This window comes from Artemia franciscana, chromosome 17 (assembly GCF_032884065.1).
Source record: "Artemia franciscana chromosome 17, ASM3288406v1, whole genome shotgun sequence".
Lineage (NCBI taxonomy): Eukaryota > Metazoa > Arthropoda > Branchiopoda > Anostraca > Artemiidae > Artemia > Artemia franciscana.
In genome coordinates, this window is record NC_088879.1 from 5865647 (window position 1) to 5891213 (window position 25567).

General features: G+C 35.6%; 1 protein-coding gene across 3 annotated transcripts in view; it reads right to left on the reverse strand.

Moving 5' to 3' along the window:
- The window catches only part of LOC136037738 (NPC intracellular cholesterol transporter 1-like), a 160623-nt gene that overhangs the window by 114407 nt on the left and 20649 nt on the right, over positions 1–25567 (reverse strand). For all 3 annotated transcript variants that reach the window (XM_065720516.1, XM_065720518.1, XM_065720517.1), the window contains exons 3-5: positions 20741–21227; positions 8667–8888; positions 4078–4234 (exon numbers count right to left, since the gene is read on the reverse strand). In XM_065720516.1, coding sequence (XP_065576588.1) covers positions 4078–4234; positions 8667–8888; positions 20741–21227 — 866 coding nt within the window. The remainder of the gene's footprint in view (positions 1–4077; positions 4235–8666; positions 8889–20740; positions 21228–25567) is intronic.

The window sequence follows — 25567 nt, forward strand, 5'->3', positions numbered from 1 at the left end:
CCGGCGGTGCTCTGATCTCCGTTTCATGGCCCTTCAGCCAGGAAGTGCAATAGGGGGCTGGGGGCCAACCATCCTGTGCTTTCACACACCCTTCCTGCTTATCTTCCCCAGATTTCTCCAGGTACCCATTTAGAGCTGGGTCGACTCTGGCTGAGCTTATAGAGTCACGCCACTGACCCCCATCCCAAAGTAAATACAAATTACCTGACCCTGAAAATATACTCCTCCCCCCCAAAAAAAGAGTGCCTATACATGTAGGCTATACGTGCGTGATTCGATATGGCTATATGTACGTGATACGTTTCCTTGCTTGATTTCAATAATTCTATTTTTCCTAAACTACTCTACTATTTCCAACGTTTTCATTGACTATACATTTTTCTACTTTAATGCATCTACTCCCTTTCTTCATCTTCTTTTTGTTGAAACCTATCAAATCATTCACAATGGAGTCTAAAACATGCAAGTTGGGGCAAATCTTGCTTGAGGCCAGTCTGTCAACCAAGAAATTTATATATTTTCATATGAAACGTTTTGCAGAAGACAAATTACCTGAGCCTGAAAATATACTCCCCCCCCCCAAAAAAAATGAGTGCCTATACATTTAGGCCATACGTACGTGATTCGATGCAGGATTGGAGGTAGAGTTTGCCTATCACAGTTTCAGTCACGGAAAGTCTTCATTTCTCAGAATTATTTTAATTTTGTATGAACGAAAAAAATCATGGTCCTTATCAATCTGTCACAAAAAAATTTAAGCGAGTCTCCCCTTCCAACAGAAAGTACTCAAGTGAACTTCTGCCCGGCATTCAAGTCCAGTATCTCGGCTTTCAAAGTTTGCAGAGGACAAATTACCTGAGCCTGAAATTTCTGGCAATTTTTTTTTTCTGGCACCCTCATTCCCATTCCATTCTTTTTTTATTATTTTTTTTTTTTTTACTCTTTTTCTAAGTAAACTTATCAATTTGGTCAATTATTCGTAGCTTATTTACCCAATAAATGAATTTATTGCGAACCAGTCGAGATAATAAGAATAATGACCGAACAAAGCAAACAACAAAATGAAAAACTGAAAAAAATCATGCATCTACTCCCTTTTTTTCTTCCCTTTTGTTCATTCCTTTAAAATCATTCACATAGGAGTCTAAGACCTGTAAGTTGGGGCAAATCTTGCTTGAGGCCTGTCTGTCGACCCAGAAATCAATATATTTTCATATGAAACGTTTTGCAGCAGACAAATTACTTGAGCCTGAAAATATACTCCCCCCTAAAAAAAAACTGAGTGCCTCTACATATAGGCTATACGTACATGCAAGTATGGAAGACATATTTCCTCTTATTAGTAAGGGTCAAGGAGTATTAGTAAGGGCCAAGGACCAATCCTATAGAAATATATGCGCAAAAAATACGTTCAAAAGCCCAAAATTTAAATGTCAGACCATTTTTTAATTAGAATTATTTATTAATAATAAATACCATCCACCTTCCCCTTGCGTGAAAACCTTGACGTCCAGCAAGTGAGTTTAGTTGTTTATTATTGCTCATATTTTATTTATCTTTTTATTTACTCTTATACTACACTGAAAGTTTTGTACTAATATATCTCTTTTTGTTAGTAAACAGGAATATCATCTTACAAAACAGGAGTCACTTTGTTGGCATAGAAACAATATGGAAGAACAAAAAAAAACATAAAGAGAGAAACAATTAGAAAGAAAGCGAATCCAGCCTTATACATGAAGAGCTTTTAAGGAAACCTTTTACGAGGTTTCCCACGAAAAACGAATAAACTATTGATGACTTCCGGTGCCAGAAATTCGCATAGTATTGCAATATACAGGGAGTAGCAATGAGGGGAGGGGGGAAGGGCAATTTTAGGGGTCCCCTAGATATTGAAAATATCGTATTTCCTTAAAAGTGACTGAAAAAATTGCCCCTCTCAATTTTGTAAAACCTTTATTGTGTCTTCATTCTCAGGGTCAGATCCAAGGGGCCGAGGGCGCCCTCGAACTTTTTCTGGAGCCATCATTCCTTTTTTCTTTGTTTTACCTTTTTTAAATGGTTGATTTTTGGTACCCTTGTCACGTTGCCCCCTCCCTCCCCAGCATTATGCACTAGATCCGTCTTTGTTCATTCCAGGAAACGAAAAAAGGCCTTGTCCCAATATTTTCGTGAATTGATGTCCCTGTAACCATAACCCAAAGTTCACCATTGCAGACTAAAACATGCGACTATGCTTAACGGGAAAACCTTGTATGTTCTTCTCAATCGCTTGCCGTGAAATTAGAAAAATCAAAATATGTTTAATGAATACAAGGCAACGATGTAAGTGACAAACCGAAGATTTTTTCAAACCGACCTCTGTTTCGACAGAGGTCGAAACAGAGGTCCGACCTCTGTTTTTGTTTTTTTATCTCTGTGGCCGTCCGGAACGATTTTCGGCAGTTATAGATGGTCTAAAACCGCCAGTTAACCAGAATAAAAATAGCCAAAATGAAATCAGCCAAAAAAATTCCCAGGGTGTTTAATTCCGATTCAATAAGCCCTTCTGTTGAATACGGATGGCAAGCGTGTAGCCTTAGCCTTTCCCTTACAGAGGTGAGATTGAGCATGATCACATGAAACCGTACCTAACCGTACCTATTTGGCTGGTTTGGTTGAATTCCGCAAATTTGCCAAGTGATTAAGTTGAAGGAATTTTGAACCATGAGTACATCACTTACGAACCATGAGCATAGCATGAGTACATACTTACTTAGCATTAAGTTTGGTTGGGATCTGACGTCCCCTTCCAGTAGATGTCATGAAGAGAGACTAGGACAATCTCCCTCCCTTCCCTAACTCTATAGAGACTGGATCTGGATTGGAATTCCCAAAAGTAAAAGTAAGGCAATATCCTTTGCGTCCCACTAAGCTCGACACATTACAAACAAACACTCCTGGTAGGGGCGCTGCAGATCAGATTCTGGAGACCCCTCCCCTCTCTCCACCTACAAGTCAGATTATAAAAAAGCAAAATTTTGTCTAGCTCTTTTTCGAAGATTTATATACATCTAAAATTACGGAAGAAGCGATAAAAACTGAAAATTTAAAAATGAAGCAGGAAATCGGACTTCAACTTTTCCAGTAATGTTGACTTGAACCCAAGAAGAAATACACAATCCCCCATTCTCGAAAAGATAACTGTCTTCTATACGAATTTGGCACTAAATAACCCCGTAGAAAATTGCCTTGGGAGCTTATTTATCAATCACAAAATTTACGCTAGAAAGCTAAACATGGCACAACTTATCAAATTACGCAAAGAGTTCGTTGAGTCAGTACCTAATGCAAAATTTTCTTCTTGATGCATTACATTAGTTGAATTCTTTAAAAGGTATATTTAAAAATGGTATATTAAATTTGTGTTAGTCTAATGGTCAATTTAAAAATCAGTTTATTAAAAGGTATATTTAAAGATGTGTTGGATGTTGAAACTGCTAGATGCTACGTTTAAAAAATGAAATTTTCTTAGAGCATAACTTAAGACAAAAAAATCTTGTCTTTTCCTGCATCATTAAGTCCTTGTCATTAAAACATACAATTAAACCTAAAAAGATGAAGTTAAACATAAAAACATAGACCTAAAACAAAAATTAATAAACATAAGAAAGAAAAACTAAAAATATAAAAATGAAAACAAATAAAAAACATAAAACGAAAAAACCTTAAACATAAAAAGCATTAGATATAAAACGTAAGAACATAAATATATTAGAATAAAACATAAAAGCACAAAATAAAGATTCTTATGTTATTCAACAATCTACATCTTCCCAAAGACCCCCATCACTATCATAACACTGCCCGAGCAAAGGAGCTTATCTACATCTTCATGGCTTCATCATTTAGCTTCATAGTGAGGGGGAAAAGACAGATTTACCTGTAAGGGTTTGCAAAGGCTAGCCTCAGAGGTGCACATCATATAAACTGCTTTAATATTTGTGTTCGGGTGTATTGCATTCTTAAATGACTCGTACATCCCCACTACATACTCATCAGAATTTAACTTCATAGCGAGGGGAAAAAGACACTTACCTGTAAGGGTTGCAAAGGCTAGCCCAAGGAGTACACATCATATAAACTGCTTTACTATTTGTGCTCGGGTTTATTACATCCTTACATGACTCGTACATCCCCACTACATACTCATCAGAAACATAGTAGTCAATATTCTTGACAAGAGTTTTATTATCTGCAAAAAAAAAGAATTATAAGCCTGCAAAGAATAAACAGAAAATTGAAGTAAGCCTTGATGCATCTTCCAAACACTGATTAAATTTCACTTTAACTCTCTGAAAACTGTCCCTAGCTTTCTAGCAAAGCAAGGATTGACAAATAATATTAAAAGACTATGAAACACAGGCAAAGAGCCGTACTGCTGGTAAGCCAGAGACGTTAACTTTATATAAGGAAATAAAAAAGATTTGATCTGGGGTGCCCATTGGGGGGGTTATTACCGTCTCTTAGCTTTTAAAAATGCTTTTTTGCTATTTTCGTCAAAAAACAAAATTTCCGTCAACCGAAATTAAAAAAAAATATTCTGTCTTCATTAAACAAACCTCTCCCCCGGTATTTTCATGAATTAGCATCCCTGGTTTCGAATAAGAATTTTAATCTAACATTTAGTTATCACGTTCAATAATGAAAATATGGAGAAAATTCCGTGCAGACTAAAAAACAATACACTGGACGAAAATATTTAATAGAAGAAAAAGAATACTCAAAGATACGCATGCTCATCCTGTGTACGACGATAGCGATGACGGTCCACATAATTTTCTATACACAAGCACCGATCTTCCAGACGGAGTTAACTAAAGAGTGTAAAACCTTGCGAGATGTACGTAAGGAGCAACTATAGAACATAAAGCGAACAGAAATCATTCCACATTAGTGGGAGGATGGCCCCCTCTTCAGTACCTCGCCCATTACTTTAAAGTTTGACTTGTTGTCCCGAATCTTTAGAGCAACTCCTGAAACACTGAAACACGGTGGATGAGCGAATCAAAGGCGCGTCCGATATCGTGACTAGTGAGAACTAGACATTCTTCTGAGAATTCGACATAAATCACTGCATTGGCTATACCTATGAGAGCATCCGCACAACCTATTCCCTGCTTGAACCCGAGCTGGTTAGGGCGAGCTGTTGAAAAACAGCTAAAAGAAGCGGTCGAAAGAAAACAATGCTCCCCAAGAACCCCAATTATCTTTCTTGCTATTTTCACTGAAAAATATCTCATAAATCCAAGTGAGTAATTGACCCAATTACTTCTAGATATACGAACACCATAAATCCAGACGGAATTAAATAGACAGAGACATCTGTCAATAAAGCGTCAATTAGAAGAAAAAGCTTTGTATAGATCTTAAATGTCAATATTCCAAAAGCATTATATTTTTATGGTGATAGCGTTGTGATATATTTGATAACGTTTGTGATATATGGTGGTATATTTTATAGATTTTATATAGATTTTTTTATTTTATGATTTTTTATGGTGATAGCGTTGTTGCCCTTCGGCTTTAAATAAACTTTGTTATTTATCTATAAAAATAAAAAAGCGACCAATTAAACCTCTCAGTTTGGTAATGACTCTCCAATAAAAATAATAAAAAAAAATAAAAGTGGAAAAAAAAAATAAAAAAAAAAAAAAAATAATAATAAAATAAATAAAAATAAAAATAAATATATAAAATATATATAATAAATAAATAAATATATATAAATAAATAAATATATATATTATAAAAATAAAATAAAAAATAAAAAATAAAAGTGGAAACATTATTAAGCTTGATGTTGTTTCTAAGGCAATCATAAACATCATATCATCATCATAATCATCAATCATAATCAAATCATAATCATCAATCATCAATCATAATCATCATAAACATCGAGGGCATTAAACGGGCTAATTAAAGATCTGGAACCCAATGGAGAATAAAACTATAGGAGAGCAAACGAATTAGAAAGTTCAATTATTTTTAGGGAAAGACAAATCCAATTTTCCTAGAAATTTCTCAGAGAAGCAAAACGATTTTATAATTTACAAAAAAAGGAAGTGCTGGCAATTAAAAATATGAAAAAATGACTAGTATTCTTCGTTCAGAGGATATAATTACTGTGACAATAATTACCATTCACGATTATGGTTATGAGTGATAATAATTCCTCCAAACAGAAAAAAGTGATGGGTCCTTTGAACGTATCTCAGGTGGATGATGGGGAGGTCTTTTCTACAATTTTCCCTCTTGTGTACAGGTATGGTTTTCATTTAAATGAAAATGTTCTTGTATTCAAATAAATATAAATCAGTTCTGCTTTCAAATGCAACAAAATGAGCTTGGAATTTTTGCAATAGGGTTCGCTGATACGCTGAATGCGATGGTGTGATTTTCGTTAAGATTCTATGACTTTTAGGGGGTGTTTCCCCCTATTTTCCAAAATAAGAAGAATTTTCTCAGGCTCGTAACTTATGACGACAAAGACTAAATTTGATGAAACTTATACATTTAAATTCAGCATTAAAATGCGATTCTTTTGATGTATCTTTTAGTATCAAAATTCCGTTGTTTAGAGTTTCGTTTACTATTGAGCCGGGTCGCTCCTTACTACAGTTGGTTACCATGAACTGTTTGATACTGGTCAAAGTTTGTAACTTGCAGCCCTTCCCACGGGGACTGTGGGGGAGTAAGTCGTCCCCAAAGACATAGTTATTAGGTTTTTTACTATGCTGAATAAAATGGCTATCTCAGAATTTTGATCCGGTGACAAAAATGAGCATTTTGGGAAAAAATGAGCGTGGGAGGGGGCCTAGGTGCCCTCCAATATTTTGGTCACTTAAAAGGGGCACTAGAACTTTTAATTTCCGTCAGAATGAGCCCTCTCGCGGCATTCTAGGACCACTGGGTGGGTACTATCACCCCTGAAAAAAAACACGCACCCGTGATCTGTCTTCTGGCAAAAAATTCAAAATTCCACATTTTTGTAGATAGGAGCTTGAAACTTCTACAGTAGAGTTCTCTGATACGGTGAATCTGACGGTGTGATTTTCGTTAAAATTCCATTACTTTTAAGGCGTGTTTCCCCCTATTCTCTAAAATAAGGCAAATTTTCTCAGGCTCATAACTTTTGACGGATAAAACTAAACTTAATGGAAATTATATATTTGAAATCAGCATTAAAATACGATTCTTTTGATCTAGCTATTGGTATCAAAATTCCTTTTTTTAGAGTTTTGGTTACTATTGAGCCGGGTCGCTCCTTACTACAGTTCGTTACCACGAACAGTTTGATGATTTTGTTAGCATTGTTGAATTTGTTTGTTGGAAGGCTTGTGGTTCCGATTAGGTCGTACTCTTGTATTTATAAACAATTTTTTTTTCTTTGTCATGTATTATTTTCTAATCTATTTTTGCCACCCCCTCGGACAAGGTTTTACTTCTCGGGGTGGCTGTTATTACTGTTTTGTATTGGTTTAATAATAAATGTTTTCTCTCTCTCTAAAGTGCAATTTTAAGCTTTTTTTTATTTCAAATTAGATTTTATTTTGATTTTGGTTTTAAGTTTGAATTTTAATTTTAGTTAAACCTAGTGATATTAAGAGAAATGAATTATTGCTAATGTTACAGTGACAAAATGATTTATCTCAAGGGAATTTGTGCTACAAATTTTTGCATTTACATAATTTTCAAGTCATGACGTTACCATAAATTAATCATTATAAATAGAACACCAGCATCAGCAAACCTAGCGACGGATTAAGTTGGCAGACCATATTATGTCGCTAAATCATTGGGCAGGGCTATGAGGCCACTGAGCATACCCATATTTTTAAGGCCGTGATTAAGTGAACTGATGGAACTTAAAAATCCCATGCTAAAATCGAAAATTTATATTTAAAAAGTACTCAAGTGTTTATTGGCGGAAGATACCACTTCTAATATCAGGTCGTAGCTTCTTGAAGATGCTACAAAATGTTTGCTACGATTTTGCTCTATTTCCTTTAATTGCTTAGAAATCTTAGAAAACGTCTCACTCTTTTTCACAAGTGTACTCTATGAAGGATATTACTTTTAGAACAAAATCGGTGCTATCATGAGCAGAAGACAATAACCTGTAAGATGATTGTAACCATTTATCGATGTATTTTCTTGTTTTCGAACAGTCCCATAGAATATTTTCAGCTACCTGATATTTTTACAAGTTTTTTCCCAGAAAGAATCGTTTCAGATCGCCAATAACACCCCTAGAGACCAGATTGACAAGCTGATATAATTAACCTGCTATTTCCGCCAATGAATAAGTGCTATTCGAAGTGTTTTTGACAATCAACGGTCTCTAGAGGATTGAGAGACAGAAGGCTACCCTAACTTGATTTTGAACCTCGATGTTTTCAAGTTTACTTAATCACGGCCTTAATCTGGGGCCACTTACTAGGGGTCTTAAAACGTCCAAGATAATTATAGTACCACAAGTTAATTTAAGTTAATTAACAGTATGATATACGAATTACAATGGGAACATGAGCAATGGGCCATATATAACATATATAACAGTATGATATACGAATTACAATGGACATATGGGCAAAGGGCACAATGGGCATATTCAAACTTACTTGTTTCTTCTGATGGAGGCACTAATTCTCCTTGAACTAAATATGTACTATGTTCGGGGTCACAGGTCATGTAGCACCAATTGAGTCTCATGTTTCTAAAGCAGGTGGGGCAACGGCCAACCAAAGCTTCAGCCATTTCGATGTTAGAAGACATCAGGTCGATTTGATGGGCTGGACAGCAGGTACGGATATTGCTTTCCCCTGAGCTTTTAGCCCTTTCAACTAGAAGAAAGTTCATCTTTTTTAAGACAAATATAAAACAAAGAAAAAAACTTGAATTTTGCACTTTGTATCCTTTTCCATTTATTCTACTTCAGTTTACTTTCCAAAGAAATCCGAAAAGAAAAGTATATAGGGCATATTTTTTTACTGGGTATTAATCATTGTGAAACAAAAGCTAATGAATAAGCAGAATCAAGGATGTAAAATGCTTTCAGGCCGTTTAAAACGGCCTCAAATGCAAAAATTAAAAAAATAAAATACCTTGAGACCTTTTTGGCAATCCTATTTCTTTCATTGTAAATTATACTAGTTTAATTAACACAGGCCGTCAAAACCTTCAAATCAAGGTAACTTTACCCACAGTGTCCATTACTCATTTTGTTAGAAGTCAGCAAGACGACAATGTAAGAACTGTAATTGTATTCTCATATTACGACAAAGCCATATCTAGCTCTTGAAAAGCAGCTAGAAAATGATGGGTAACTTAAAATGAGCGACAATGGTAGTAGTAGTCAAAAGCAGTCGTGATCGCAACCACAAGTAGTCACAGTCCTAAGTATTCGTAGTTGCAGTAATAAGTAGTTTCTGTAGCAGTTGTAATCGCAGTCCCAAGTAGTCACAGTAGTGGGCGTAGTCGCAGAAGTAATCGTAGTCGTACTATGCACTTAGTGCCTCTTAATTAGGTCAATATCCCTTTAACACACCCTGAGAATTTCAACTTGGTACCATGAGATATTACCGATACACCTTTGTGACAACCAGCATACGCACAGCATGTTTTGATTTTGTTCAACATACCCCTCAACACTTCCTGTAAGTATCATCTTTATACCCTAAGCCTTTTTGGAGACCTAGGATAAAAAAAAAATGCCCCCCTTTTCTCTATTACAAACTATACATGTGAACAGTAGGCATCTCACATAAATTACAGCCCATTCTCCAGGGACTGTGAAAGTGTTATGTAGCCCCTAGATGCGTAGCTATCCGACCTTTAGACATGGGTAATGGGCCGTATGGATAAAGGAGGAACAGATTTTCAAATGTCTGTATTTGCAGATCAAAGATCTGTAAATACATTCCTTATATTTAGAAAAAAACTCATTGATATAAAATTCTCCTAAAATACCATGAATCACCTTTTCAAAACCAATAGGTATAATATTTAATACTATAGGTACATAACTACAACATATATTTTCAAAACCATACCTGTCAAGTAGACAAATTTCTAAGACATAGAAATCAGAAGAGGGTTAACATAGTAGCTTGGCAATGCCTTCCCGGAGTATGTTTTTGGCCCAGGTTTTATTACTGAAAGTTTTATTTTCCCAACCTAGCCACTTTCTAAGAGAGCAAAAAGTAGCTTGTCTAGAATTTCACTTTTATATTCCTTCTATTATTCTATTTTGTTTTCCCCATTCACTATGTTGGTCTTGGTAGTTTACAGTTGAGTACTTTTAGCCAAATACTCCTAATGTGATTTCAACGGCTGTACATATTTATTCATACTTGCTAGAAGACGGTCACGCCTATGTTTAAGTTCTTCATCTAAGTAGAAACTCTTTCTCTGACTAATGAAATATCACAATTGGCTATATATTTGCACATTAGGGGGGGGGATAAAGTAAAGTGGGTATGCATCCAAAATGTGTTAACTACAATTATATTGCATATTATGAAGTAAGGATTGTTTTCTAACTTCATACTGTCCAAATACTTACCCCCACCACTACCCCTAATGTTCAAATATATATCCGAATTATATATTTTCATTCTATTCTGGCACTTGTCTTTGTTTATCTCCCGCTAAGCTGAAAGAAACTAAAGAAGAAACCGGTTCTACAGTGCGTCAATGGATGAAGAGCTTAACATAGGCGCAGGCACGTACGCAGTAAGTTATTTCGGGGGGGGGGCCAAAACCTTCGAAACAGCAGATATAAAGTAGCACTTTTTTTATAGTAACTAAATAAATGCAAAAAGCACGTATATCGGAAAATACAGATTAACTTTAATCAGTTGTATTGTAGCGGATGGGGGAAGGAGACTGAGGCCTCAAAAGTACGTTTTAGACTCAGGTTATGTTCTTAACGATTTAGAACCAGTGATTAATCTATTATATCCCACTGAAAGGGAAATTTTAGGGTTAATAGTGCAATATGGGTGCTGTGGGGGTAGTTCTTCTATTGCAAAAACGTCGATTTTAATGAAAAATGATAGTTTCCAAAATTGATCCATTAAAAGCTGTACTTTATCCTGAAAACACCATAATATCAAGGATAATTCTATTTTGCTGTGGAAAGCAAACTCTTTTTACAAAACAAAATAACAGTACAATCGCTAATTACTTCAAAGAGGGTAAAAAGTTAGACAGAAAATGGGTTAATAATTGGGCAGTGACTTGATCAGATAATTGCATGCTGTAAAATCCCAAAAAAAAGCTTCATACATGTATCTAGATTCTCAAAAAATGTCCTACTTTTACCAGAAATCCCAAGAAACCATGGGAGAATAACATTTCGAAAAATTTCGGGGGAGGCCCGGGCCCGAAGGCCCCCCCCCTGCGTACGTGCCAGCATAGGCGCAAGGTATGGAAAAAGTTCCAGTCTTGCCAGTAGCAGAATTCCAAAAGCATCTAACACTTTAGCAGCTATTGTTTGAGCAAAAAGTATCTTTATGTGTAAAAATGGTATTTTCAGACAGCATCTGCCAACAAATTTGGAAACTGCCAAGTAGCAGTGGGGTAGTATGCTACCCCACTTTTTACACGGCTGATAGGCGCAATAAAATATAAGTACCAACGGCCATTATAAAGACGTCTACAAGGGCTTTCATAAAGACTATCAAAATGGAAGAATCAAAATTCAAAAGAAATGGTTAATTGGCAAAAACCTCTGAGATGAATTTTTTTTGGCCCATTGCCAGTGGGTTGATCCAAATCTAGCGACTTTAGTCGGTAAAATGTTTAAAGTAAATGTGAATAAGATGGATAAAAGACATGAAGGAGTATTATTGGATAAAAGAACAGAGTATAATTACATCGTCTTCTATCGATAAATGCTCTTCTCTTAATTCGGACGATTGGGAATTCCTATGTTGATACTGATCGATATATTGACCTATATTATTCCGTTTCTATCTCTTGGAATAGTTGTTTTAACTGGACCAGAGATCGATCGATTTTCCGCTATATTTACGTGATGGAAAGCATCGTGTAGCAGTTGTACAGAGGCTTCGCGGGTCTCAGCGCGGTTTCTTTGAAAATTGTATGAAATAAACACGCTTTTGTTCATAACTGAGTGCTAAAATTTTGTCCCTTAAAACAGGACTTGAATTGTTGCTAAAAAGTTGAACAGTTCAAAATAGGGATGACACCTTTTAATTGACAGTGAACAGATATAAAAAATTTTAACTGGATATTTCGAACACATATACAGTGTTCATCATTAACAGTAAAACTAAAAATTTTATATCTGTGTCAATTAAAAGGTGTCATCCCTATTTTGAACTGTTTTACTTTCGTCATGGAAAGGCAGTGTGGTCTTCGAAGTTATATATGTTGCTAAAAAAATAAGAACTTCTTTTGAAACTTTGTTAATGTTTATAAATATAAATATTTTGAATTTGAGATGGATGTTGCATCAGAGAAGATAAGCCGCATTCTACCTTCAAAAGAAAGGGTTCTGACTTCTGGTACACTACACAACTATGTGCTAAAGATGTTCTTTGCATTACTCCGGTCGGTATTCCAACTTTATACGGTGGAAAAATATCCGTTGATGGGAAGACTCAAAAAATGAATCAGAGTACCCAGAAAAGGATACTGGCCACAAACTGCTCTATCCAAAGGAACCAAATCGTCACGAAGATTTTGTCGTCAGTTTAAAAAAAAAAAAATATGAGCCTTGAAATAAATTAAAAAGTAGGCCAAGGACTCTGCTTCAATGATCTTACGCAGTTTTCTCAGGGTAGCACGAATATTATTTGATATATCAGGGTGATAGTGAAACGGATTTGATATTTGCTAAATTCCAAAAATATCTTATAAAAATAACCTTTGTAGCAATCTGGTCAACAACTTTAGCTGGTGGAGGAACTAAATTAATCAGCCGAAAATTGATTTTGAAAATGCTACCACGGTTTTCTAAATATTTTCCCAACAAAAGACAACTACCCACATGCTGTCTACACAAAGCAGTATACTATATCCAATAGCTTTTTTTTGCTTATTTTGGCAAATAGTATCATTGCATAAGTTATTCTGATAAAAACATTGGCACCTATGAAAAAGCCATAAAACAAAAAATTTAAAGTGCCAAGATCATGAAAAAACTTTTGAATCTCAAATCAAGGGGCGTAATTGGTATCCTTTTAGAGAGGTACTCACAAGAGTTGGTCCTGAAAGACCAGAGAATTTGAATCGTATATGCCGGCCAAAACTCACATAACAATGTCACTTTCTTTTTTTCGCAAAGTTCACAAAATTCTCTTTTAAGAAATTTACCACTTCCTGTCAGGATTTTAGCTAAAGACAAGAACTGCCGACAATTTTTTCATTTAATTTTTCAATAGGAAAAAAAATAAGACTAAATATATTAAATTAAAGTCGAATTAAAAATAAACTAGATACATTTTTAAAATTCAAATTTTTTTTTTGGAGGAAATTTTTTTTTTGGAGGCAAACTTTTTTTTACTTCCTGGATCCATATTAGATCTATTTATACATTGAAAATCCTGAGCTTCTAAGTTATTTCTTTTGGCTGTTCGAAAATTACCAAGATTCTTGTTCCATACCCCATTTTTGTCAGTGTTATTACGTTGAATCATCAAAATAAATAAGCAAAAGTAATTAGTCAAATTTAACAAAGCCTTTCATCCGTAAAATTTCAAACATTAGCCATCAGGTGATTCCGAAAGACAACTACATCTTCAGTGGAAAGCTTCAACTTCTTAAGATGTTATTAGCCATAGGTTTTCAGCTTACTTCTCATCCACCTTGATTCTTTTATTAAATTTAGCACCCGCTACTACCAACGATTGCATTGCCGCGCCACATAGTTACCCTATGGTTACGTAGGTCTCATTCACACTCTTTTATTGAATTTGTCACCCGCTACTACCAACGATTGCATTGCCGAAACATCTGGTTAACATATGGTTACGTAGGTCTCATCCACACTCTTTTATTAAATTTGGCACCCGCTACTACCAACAATTGCATTACCGCACCACATAGCTACCATATGGTTACGTAGGTCTCATCCACGTTTATTCTTTTATTAAATTTTGCACCCGCTACTACCAACAATTGTATTACCGCACAACATAGTTACCATATGGTTACGTAGGTCTCATACACACTCTTTTATTAAATTTGGCACCCGCTACTACCAACAATTACATTGCCGCACCATATGGTTACGTAGGTCTCATCCACGTTTATGCTTTTATTAAATTTGGCACCCGCTACTACCAACGATTGCATTGCCGCACCACATAGTTACCATATGGTTACGTAGGTCTCATACACACTCTTTTATTAAATTTGGCACCCGCTACTACCAACAATTACATTGCCGCACCATATGGTTACCATATGGTTACGTAGGTCTCATCCACGTTTATTCTTTTATTAAATTTGGCACCCGCTAATACCAACGATTGCATTGCCGCACCACATAGTTACCAAATGGTTACGTAGGTCTCATACACACTCTTTTATTAAATTTGGCACCCGCTACTACCAACAATTACATTGCCGCACCATATTGTTACCATATGGTTACGTAGGTCTCATCCACACTCTTTTATTAAATTTGGCACCCGCTACTACCAACAATTACATTGCCGCACCATATGGTTACCATATGGTTACGTAGGTTTCATCCACACTCTTTTATTAAATTTGGCACCCGCTACTACCAACAATTACATTGCCGCACCATATTGTTACCATATGGTTACGTAGGTCTCATCCACACTCTTTTATTAAATTTGGCACCCGCTACTACCAACAATTACATTGCCGCACCATATTGTTACCATATGGTTACGTAGGTCTCATCCACACTCTTTTATTAAATTTGGCACCCGCTACTACCAACAATTACATTGCCGCACCATATGGTTACCATATGGTTACGTAGGTCTCATCCACGTTTATTCTTTTATTAAATTTGGCACCCGCTACTACCAACGATTGCATTGCCGCACCACATAGTTACCAAATGGTTACGTAGGTCTCATACACACTCTTTTATTAAATTTGGCACCCGCTACTACCAACAATTACATTGCCGCACCATATTGTTACCATATGGTTACGTAGGTCTCATCCACACTCTTTTATTAAATTTGGCACCCGCTACTACCAACAATTACATTGCCGCACCATATGGTTACCATATGGTTACGTAGGTTTCATCCACACTCTTTTATTAAATTTGGCACCCGCTACTACCAACAATTACATTGCCGCACCATATTGTTACCATATGGTTACGTAGGTCTCATCCACACTCTTTTATTAAATTTGGCACCCGCTACTACCAACAATTACATTGCCGCACCATATTGTTACCATATGGTTACGTAGGTCTCATCCACACTCTTTTATTAAATTTGGCACCCGCCACTACCAACAATTACATTGCCGCACCATATGGTTACCATATGGTTAAGTAGGTCTCATCCACGTTTATTCTTTTATTAAATTTGGCACCCGCTACTACCAACGATTGCATTGCCGCACCACATAGTTACCAAATGGTTACGTAGGTCTCATACACACTCTTTTATTAAATTTGGCACCCGCTACTACCAACAATTACATTGCCGCACCATAGTGTTACCATATGGTTACGTAGGTCTCATCCACACTCTTTTATTAAATTTGGCACCCGCTACTACCAACAATTACATTGCCGCACCATATGGTTACCATATGGTTACGTAGGTCTCATCCACACTCTTTTATTAAATTTGGCACCCGCTACTATCAACAATTACATTGCCGCACCATATGGTTACCATATGGTTACGTAGGTCTCATCCACGTTTATTCTTTCATTAAATTTGGCACCCGCTACTACCAACAATTGCATTACCACATCACACGGTTACCATATGGTTACGTAGGTCTCATCCACGTTCTTTTATTAAATTAGGCACCCGCCACTACCAACAATTGCATTACCGCACCAAATGGTGGTCTTTTCCTTTAAAATTAAATGTCTGATTTTTTCTTATTTTTTAAACTTTCATGGCTCTGTTAAGTTTTCGCTTAACCAATTCAAAGAATCAAATTTCATAGATACAACATACATAGACATAGAAAGGTATAGATACATACAATTATGGCTGGTGTAAATAGATGTTTCCAAGGTGGAGGAACTAATCTAAGGCTGGAAGCTTAAATACACGTATTTATGAACTCAGACAGGCGGCCCAAAATTTGAAACCCAACATGGATTTTTAAATATCTATAAAGTTTTCACAATATTTTCCCAACAGGTGGCTTTAAGTATTCATCAGGGAGGATCCCCACTCTCATCTTGCGAATGTATGAGGTAGCTTACTATGCCAATTAATTTGTTTTCCTTAATTTGACATATAGTGGAATTGCAAAAACTATTTCGATAAAAACACTGGCACCTACTTTAAAAGCCACAAAAAAAAAAAAACATTACCACTGAAAATATATAAGTAAGTAAAAAAAAAAGCGAGATAGCAGAAAAAACTCAATTCCAATCTATAGGCAATTCAATGTGTTTTCTAACAAATTAATTGCTGGAAAATCCAATTTGTGAGAATTCACGGAAGATTACGTGCAACCTTTGCTGTGGAATATTAAATAGCTCAAAATTCTTTAGAGATTGAAAAAACAACGATTCAGGACAAGGATACTAATTTTCAAAAGGCCATACAATTTACGCCAAAGGGAAGTTCCTATTTTAAAAGGTGGTTATATATTGCAACATAGCATTTGAGGAAACAGGAAGATAAACCATCACTATTAAACAACTAGAAAGATTTACAACTTAAAACCAGTACCAAAAGAGGAAAAATTGGAATTTGACACAATTAGCACATAAACCGAGTAGGAGGAGAGGCGGGAGGGAATACGTAGAGTCTCCTTCCCAACCAAAGACAGGTCCAAACGAGCCTTAGGGCTTAATTTAAAATTAGAAATGTATTTTTTTCCGGTTTTCGAACCACCTATCCTCCCGGAAGCAATCCTTTAATATCCCTTAAATTTCCTATCCAAGTACAAATATTCAGAGATTACTGGGGGAAAAACCCTAAGAACGATAAGCTCGCATAATCAACTTTTGAAAGAAAATTATCCAAATTCTGGGGGAGGGGGCTGAGGGGCCGCTTAAGGCCAACACAGCTGCATGAGCTCCTCGTCCCTCCTAGTGTATTCAAAGCCTCCCCTTTTACACTCAAACAAAAAATTTCAATTTCCTTTAAATTGAAAAGTTTAAAAGTCACCAAACCAAAAAAAGGTTCTGCACAATCCCAACCCCCAAAAGAAAGGGAGTATAACGGTATTTTTCCTGAGATGGGAGAGGGATAGAGACCAAAAAACACACTTTCTGTTACACATTTTCCGGGTAGAGTCCTCAGGATCATTCTTGGGAGGACGCGAGTTCCCTTCTACTCTCCCTCTCTTGCCCCCCTTTAAGCATATATTCATAGCAGTTAATGGTGTAACTAACAAAGAAAGGACACCATTACATAGGGGCGAACCTCCAGCATTTTAATTGGGGGGAAAAGGGGTACATACCCAAATAGTCAAGGAACATGGGATATATAAAAAATTTTCTCCACATTATTGGGGGCAACTACTCCCCTAAACGACGCCCTTGCCAATACGAGTGCTTAATATGGCTAATATTGCATAAATAGAAATTAGTAATTTCTACTATTCCTGCGTACGTGCCAGCAAAGGACCCATTAGCAAACTTTTCCCACACCACAGGAAGCTTCTCAAGCAATTTTGGTAAAAATTGATAGGCAATATTAGATGTGTCAACAGTTCGAAAAGCTAACGACAGCCTGATTTAGAACAAACGAAACCTATAATCTCTTTCTAATTGTTAAGCAAAACACTGTCTAATCAATGTGCATACCATATAAATAATGTACATCATGCATCCGCAAAGATTTCAATCAAGACAATTAGCACAACAGGGAACTTGAAAAGCTGTCAAATTATTCAATGAGACTTTTTTGAGATGATGTTTAATGCTTTCCAAGCAGGTATACGAGAATATTTTTAAGGACTGGCCTTTCCAGAACTTTAAAAAGAAAATTCTGCTTTGTTCAATTAAAAAAAAGCTTTATAATGATTTAAGTCTAATTAAATCCAAATATCTCTGGTAAAAAAGGGAAAAGTTAATCTTTAAAGGGAAAAGGTGAAAAAAGGAAGAAAAGGAAAAGGAAAAAGGGAAAAGTTGATCTTTCTAAGATTTCCGAGAAGCTAAGTGTCGGCTTTTAGTTTTTTGGTTGTTTATTCGAACTGTCACCAATGCTACAGAGGCGCCATTTGGACCAAATCTTGGGGTGGGCATGAACTCCATCTTGCCCCCTCCCCCCCCCCCCCGACTCACTTCGTGTCGCGTAATCATCTAGGAAATGGGCATTTGACAGAACTCGAGAATTTTATTATGTATCTTACCTACTTTCAAAGTTTACAATGATTAATAGCAAATAGCATAATTACCCCAAGGGTCGTCAAGCAATTACGCTCTTTGGTTAATTGGCGTGCAGTAATTTCAAAAAAATTGGACAGAATGGATTATGCTGGACATAATGGATTATTATGGCCGGCAAAGGGCCGTCAGGGTTGGGCATCCGCCCACCCCTGACCCCCCCCCCAAATGGCGCCTCTGCAATGCTATACAGATTATGACTGAATAATTTGACTACACAAACTGCACTATCCTCAGTTGACCGTAGTAATCGTTTGACTACACAAGTTACATCTATAATGAAAGAACTGCAGATATGAATGAAAGAACTTTTTGAACATAGTGATCATTATACAAAAATTATATAAAAATGAAATTATAAACAATGATTATGAAAAGTGAAAGAACATTAAAAAAAAAATGAAAGAACCTTTTGAACATAGTGATCATTATAAAAGAAAATATTAAAAAATGAGATGATAAAAAATGATTATAAAAAGTGAAAGAACATTATAAAAAAATGAAAGAACTTTTTGAACATAGTGATCATTATAAAAAATTATAAAAAAATGAAATGATAAAAAATGATTATAAAAAGTGAAAGAACACTAGAAAAAAATGAAAGAACTTTTTAAACATAGTGATCATTATAAAAAAAAATTGGCTTTTGTACGTCACGAATTATTCAACCGAATATCTTGGATCTTTATTTATCGAGATTCCCGTGTTACCATTTACATTCAGTTAATTTGTAGGTTTCAAGTGAATTCGCTAAGAAGAAAATTGAACTTAGTCTTTCTACGAATCGATACAACTGAATTTTTATTCTGGAATTTGTAATATTCATTATGGTTATCTTGACTCAGTCTTATTTCCTGGTTGATCAATATCATTGAGGATAACCAATCAATACTGATTAGTTTGGCTACACAGACTAAAAAAGATTGTAATGGACGAGAGAGGATGATTCTTTAAGGTATCGAAGAGCATCGATACCTATAATCGATATAATACCTATATCGATACCTATAAGGTATCGAAATGTACAACTTTTAAACAGAATACATGATAGGTTGGTATCGAATGTACAGGTACATATATCGAATGTAAGGTATCGATAGTCCAACAGTATCGAATGTACAACTTTTAAACAAAATACATGAGCGCAAATCTTTTTATCTTATGATGGTAAAGTGGATCAGATCTTGTGCTAAATACATAGGCATTCAGGTTCAAATCTTACCGTCGTAAGGAAATTGTGGGTTTGTCCTGTGGTGGCGCAGTGGATTTGACCTTAGCTTGGTAATACGGGACCCAGAGATCGAATCACGCTGCAGGAATGCACTGCAGGGCCGACACAGGGACCTTAGTAGTCAAGAAGCGTCGTTAATTCTTAAATAAAAATAAATAAACAAAGGACAAAGAGTGTAATTGCCATTTAGAGGCTTTCAAAAGGGCTTTCATCTTAAAAATAGTTCCCCTAATAATTCCCTCTTTAGACCTCCCATACAAAGTAGCGTTCTATCTTTTAAGGTCAAACGGCAACAGGTTCAGTGACGGACTTGATCAAATGATCTTGGTCAGATGATCTCTTGATCTGCCTAGCTTCAAACACCTTGTGATATTCGCTCAGGAAAAGTCAACAGAATGTTGACTTCAGGAAAAGTCATCAGCTGACTGACGTCAGCTAGGTTCTGACGTGCCTCAAATTGACTTCAGCAGCCAAATTTAAATTCGTCCAAAATAAAAATGCCTTCGGGTAGAGGAATCAGCTCACCTCTGTTTCGGAGTAAAAGAATTCGTTTCTTCAGCCAGAAAAGTTTCGTTTAATTGATTGAACGCTTTTGGTTTAAAAGTTGAGCTGTTGACTGTAAAAAACCAAAAAAAGTAATATTTGTATTATAGCTTAAATAGGTGCTAAAACGCTTTTATAAATAATTTACCAGGAATTTTCAACGTCGCACGCAACCAAGCGACGTCGCTAGGTTGTTTTTGCTGGACAAACTTTATTACATTCAGTATAAACTTAGCTTTCGACAAATTGTTTCATAATGAGAATTCACCGTAATATAAAATTTTTTCTCTATAAAATCAATTAACTACCTTCAGAAATTTCAAAGACAAAAATTTATAAGAAGAAATAAAAGAGCACAATATTACCTAAGTCTGAATAAAGCTCTGGACAAACTTGAGACAGCTTTTCAACAGCTTCTTCCTTTTCCAATGGAACTCCATACCCGTCATACTTCACATTATACTTGTCACCATGAACACCATACCAAATACAATGACCATCTCCTTCTTTCACCGGAATGTCCATCACGGGATGATGGAAGTCAACCATGGGTTCTCCTCCTTCTCCGTAGTCTCCATAATCTTCATGAGCTCCATTATGTTCATAATCATAGTGACTATTATATTCAGGATCATCAATGTCTAAATGATCAGCACTATGAATTTTGACTACGTGATCATCAACATCATGATGATCACCACTTCCATGGCTGTCGGTGTTGTACACACCAACTGGGTGAGACCCGTCAAGAGCATGTAAAGATGATGATGGTAAGATTGTTGTGTTAATTTTCAGGTCAGATTCTAAATCATTTTCTGGTGAGAAGGACGGGAGATGTGCTTCAACATTCACCTATAAGATTGAAAATAATGTATTTTCATGTAAAAAGAACAAAATAAAAATGGATCACAAGACGAAAAATAAATAAAGAAAAGTGGAGTAGTTTCGGATTCTAGTCGGGTTAATGAGGATAATTTTGCTGAAAGGGGATACACAATTATGAACTACTTTGACACGCATTATTTCAAGGAACAAATGTGACAAATTGGCGTTGAGGAGCACAACATCTTACTTCTAATCCCCTTACTAAATAGTACGTGCATTAGAAGTGGTCAATTGGTTGTCGTTACTTAAATTGAGAGGAACGAGATGCAGAAAAATCAAGTTTCCAAAAGTTTTGATTCCTTTTATTGCATTTCATGAAAATAGTATGGTGACAGCTTTTCATGAAGTCGTGTTTCAGTCCCCCCCCCCAGCAACGGATGACTGTCAAATACCAACTTCTTTTCAAACAGAATCATGCAGGGAGTTTCAATCAATACAATTAGAAGAACAAATTGGCCCCAAGTCCTAATACTTAAGCTTACACTGGGTGATTGCATTAAGAACTTGAGACAGATGGTACCTTTCTTGTCCATGAAGTCGTGTTTCAGTCCCCCCCCCCCAGCGCTGGATGATAGTCAACCGCCAACTTCTTTAGCAGGCATCTTACACCTTGTTTCAAACAGAGTCATGCAAACAGTTTCAATCAATCTTGGCCCCAAACCCTTGTACTTAAACTTGCGGTGGGTGATTGCATTAAGAACTTGAGACAAATGATACCTTTCTTCTCCTATCATTAAGAACTATACTGTTTTGTCTGAAATAGCAATGTGCGCTACCCCCTTTATCTTAATATTCAGAAAGCTGCATGCATAGCTATTCTTTAGCTAAAGCTATCATTTGCTACAAAATGGATATACTGGCATAGGTCAGTTAACACGTTAATGAATAGATATGACATTATCTTCAAGCTCCAGTCTTGGATTATCAAAACGGACTATAAATGACTACCATAATACCGTACTGCTGCAGGTTCTTCCCTCATGAATTTAAAAAAAAAAATCCTAGGAAATGGTATAGCAGACAGGGATCTATATTTATAAAACAATACAAAACTCTTGTCAGATCCCATCTCGATTTTGACATGTCTTGCTGGCCCTTCTTACCGACAAGATGTGAGGTTCATCAAGAATGTACAGAGACGAGCAACAAAATGCATAAGAAGTTTCACATTAACCTCATATGAGGACCGCCTCATATGCTTCAAACTACCCACTTTAGTTTACTGACGCATGCGCAGCCATATGATGCTTACTTAGAAGCTGCAGAATGAAAAGTCAGCAATTTTTTGCAGCAATATTAGTTCCAGTCAGCTTAACACAAGAGGACACTCCAAGAAGCTATCAAAGTGAAGCTCCCAACCAAGAACTTGCCAATCATTTTTTTTTTTTTTTTTTTTTTTTTGAGAAGAGTCATAAACCACTGGAATCAACTCAAAGACTCAACTGTCAGTGCTCCCTCTATCCAGTCCTTCAAAAACCAACTAGACAAGGAGTGGGAGAAGAAGCAGTGGAGATTCGACTGGCAGTCCTCAACCCAAGAGCACTACAGACCTGGAAGACCTTAAAGCTCTCAGATGGATTAAGGTGAGTATTTTGTCTATTTTGTCAATTCCCAAAACTTCCAGGAATAGACATTTGTCCTTTCAGAAAGGGATTCAAAACTTTCAGAAATAGATATATGTCCCATATTCGGACACGAGAAAATATATTCAAGTTTATACCTCTTCCCATCTCTATGCCAATGATGTTTCTTGAGTGTAGCGCTACGTGAATACAACTTTCCTAAACGGATATATAGTTCAAATTAGGTCCCAGAAAGTTATTTTTCAAGTTCTAACTCTAACGCTTTCTCACTTTAAAAGCTGAAAAAATCTCTTTGCTAGGTTATAGGCTATAAGATAGGTTATACACTAGAAGTTAAGGGGGAAATTTGACAAAATCCGTAGAAAAGTTCAAAAGAGTCTTTCCCATCATGAGTAGTGGCGTAATTTCTCAAAATCCTGAGGGAGGAGGGGGGCAAAGTTGGAGCCAATTTTCCAAAATAAAGTGAAAATAACAGTTAAAACTGAAAGATGAGCCATATAGCACCATAAAGGCAAATATACACTAAAGAAAACTGACCCGTTTCTGTGGATGCTTGAATTATGCAGGCTTACCTTAGTTTTGACAAGATTTTTGAAGAAACTAAAAATCAGCTGAGGGGGGCAAATGCTGAGGTTTAAGAGGGGCAGTTGCCCCCTGTTCCATATCAAATTACGCCCCTAATCTTGAGGGAACATCCAAGCCATTTAAGAGCCTCGATAGCATAGCTCTTACTAGGGATTTCGGCTAATATAGGCAACAGTGCATACTTTACTGGGTTTCAGCGGACGCCAAAATTATGATGATTCAGATTTTTCACCATGTATAATGAGAATTAAAACAATCATCTGGTCTTTTTTCATACACCTGTCACAGCTTATTATAGCCTAGCTTTTTTTTAGTGAGATTTAATTATAAATAACAAATTTAAAATTTGTATATACACATAAAATAAAATATAAATAACATAGTAAATATACTAAATGTTATACAAATGATCTGTTTATGCAAAAAAATTCTACTGCCAGTGGGACTAGCAGTAGATTTGCTCTTTAGCTTGCTCCTCGATACCTTGCTATTCATGCTAGTTTTCGTAGTCTTTTTAGAAGAGTTTTTTTTATCCTAATTAAGTACCATTACCAATACCATACTAATTAAATAATTAAAATATTATAAAATAATTATAATACTTAAATAATAATTAAATTAAATAATAATTAAATACCATACTAATTAAAAACTATAATAAAAATTACCCAAAAATTACAAAGTTAATAGCCACAATTGGACTTGAAACAAACATATGGTCTTTTTTCATACACCTGTCACAGCTTATTATAGCCTAGCTTTTTTTAGTGAGAGTTTATGATAAATAACAAATTGAGAACAGCTTTGAGTTTTACGAACCCGTAACCCATTGCCAATAGCAAGTTACATAACCAATTTATTGAACATAAAAAAAATCTGAAAGATAGTACTACCAAGTGAAATCACGCACAAAAAGGCATGTAGACAATTCAACAGCTGAAGTTTCTAGTTAGAGAAAAAGAAAACCCTAAGTTAAACTAAACACCAAGGAACATCTCTAACCACCTAAATTTTATCAAAGTAATTAAAATGAAAATATTGAAATGAAACGGTTGAAATAATCGAATATTGTAAATATTGAAATAAATGAATTGAAAGGAAAATACTGAAAAATAATTTCGCAGTAAAACAGTGAACTTTGTAAAAACAAAAACTTGTTTTTTTACAAATCATAATGTTCGAATATTTTGGCAATATTCCAAAGAAATAACGTTACTAGAGCGGGAACATTTTCAAGAAAAATTAAAAATGTTTGATATGTATATGCTTTTATATTTTAAATGTTTTTATATTTCTTTTATATTCGAATATTTTAAAGTTAGAACATATCCAGAAGCATCTATAAACAGGAAACAAAGGAAATAGCGAAAAAACAAAATCAAATACCTTAAACACATCAAACACTGAACAAGAAAAAAGAAAAAAACGAATAGAAACAATAAGTACATTTTATGAAATGTGATATTCTTTCGTTTTTTGGCTCTTCGGCGTGTTTTTTTGTCATTTTGTGTTAATGTTTTTTGCTATTGTTTTTTCTTCCTCTTTTCCCCGTTAATAAAGGCTTCTGGGTGTGAAGCTGAAATATCCAACTTTAATTATTATTTTTACGAAAAGCTTGTTGGTTGTACAAAATTCAAAATATTTTGGATTAATGGCCAATCTTGTGTAAGCAAACCCTGTTGTATCACAATGAAACGATACTCTGCTTGCCAATAAGGGGTCAGGGTTCGATCCCCGACACACCAAAGTTAGGCGACAAGCTTGCAACTTGTCCCTATAAAAAATACCCAGCAACTGGAACCTTGATTTGACACCCTGTGTGCCATCTATGGCTCTGGAGAATCTTTATCTCGTCATCCTTACATGCTTAAAATACATGCATAATATTTTTATTCATTTATTTATTCTTTTTATGTTTCTTAATTTGACGTTCACCGTTATTTAATTCTCATTTTAAATCATTTTAGCCCTATGCGCCAGCAAAGGCTCTGGAGAATCTTTATCCTGCCATCTTTGCATACTTACAATACATGTTTAATATTTTTATTTATTTATTCTTTTTCAGAGTTTATTAAACTCCGTCCTTCAGACCACCCACTCGGGAAAAACGGGAAAAAAGGGAAAAAAGGTGGCGGAGTT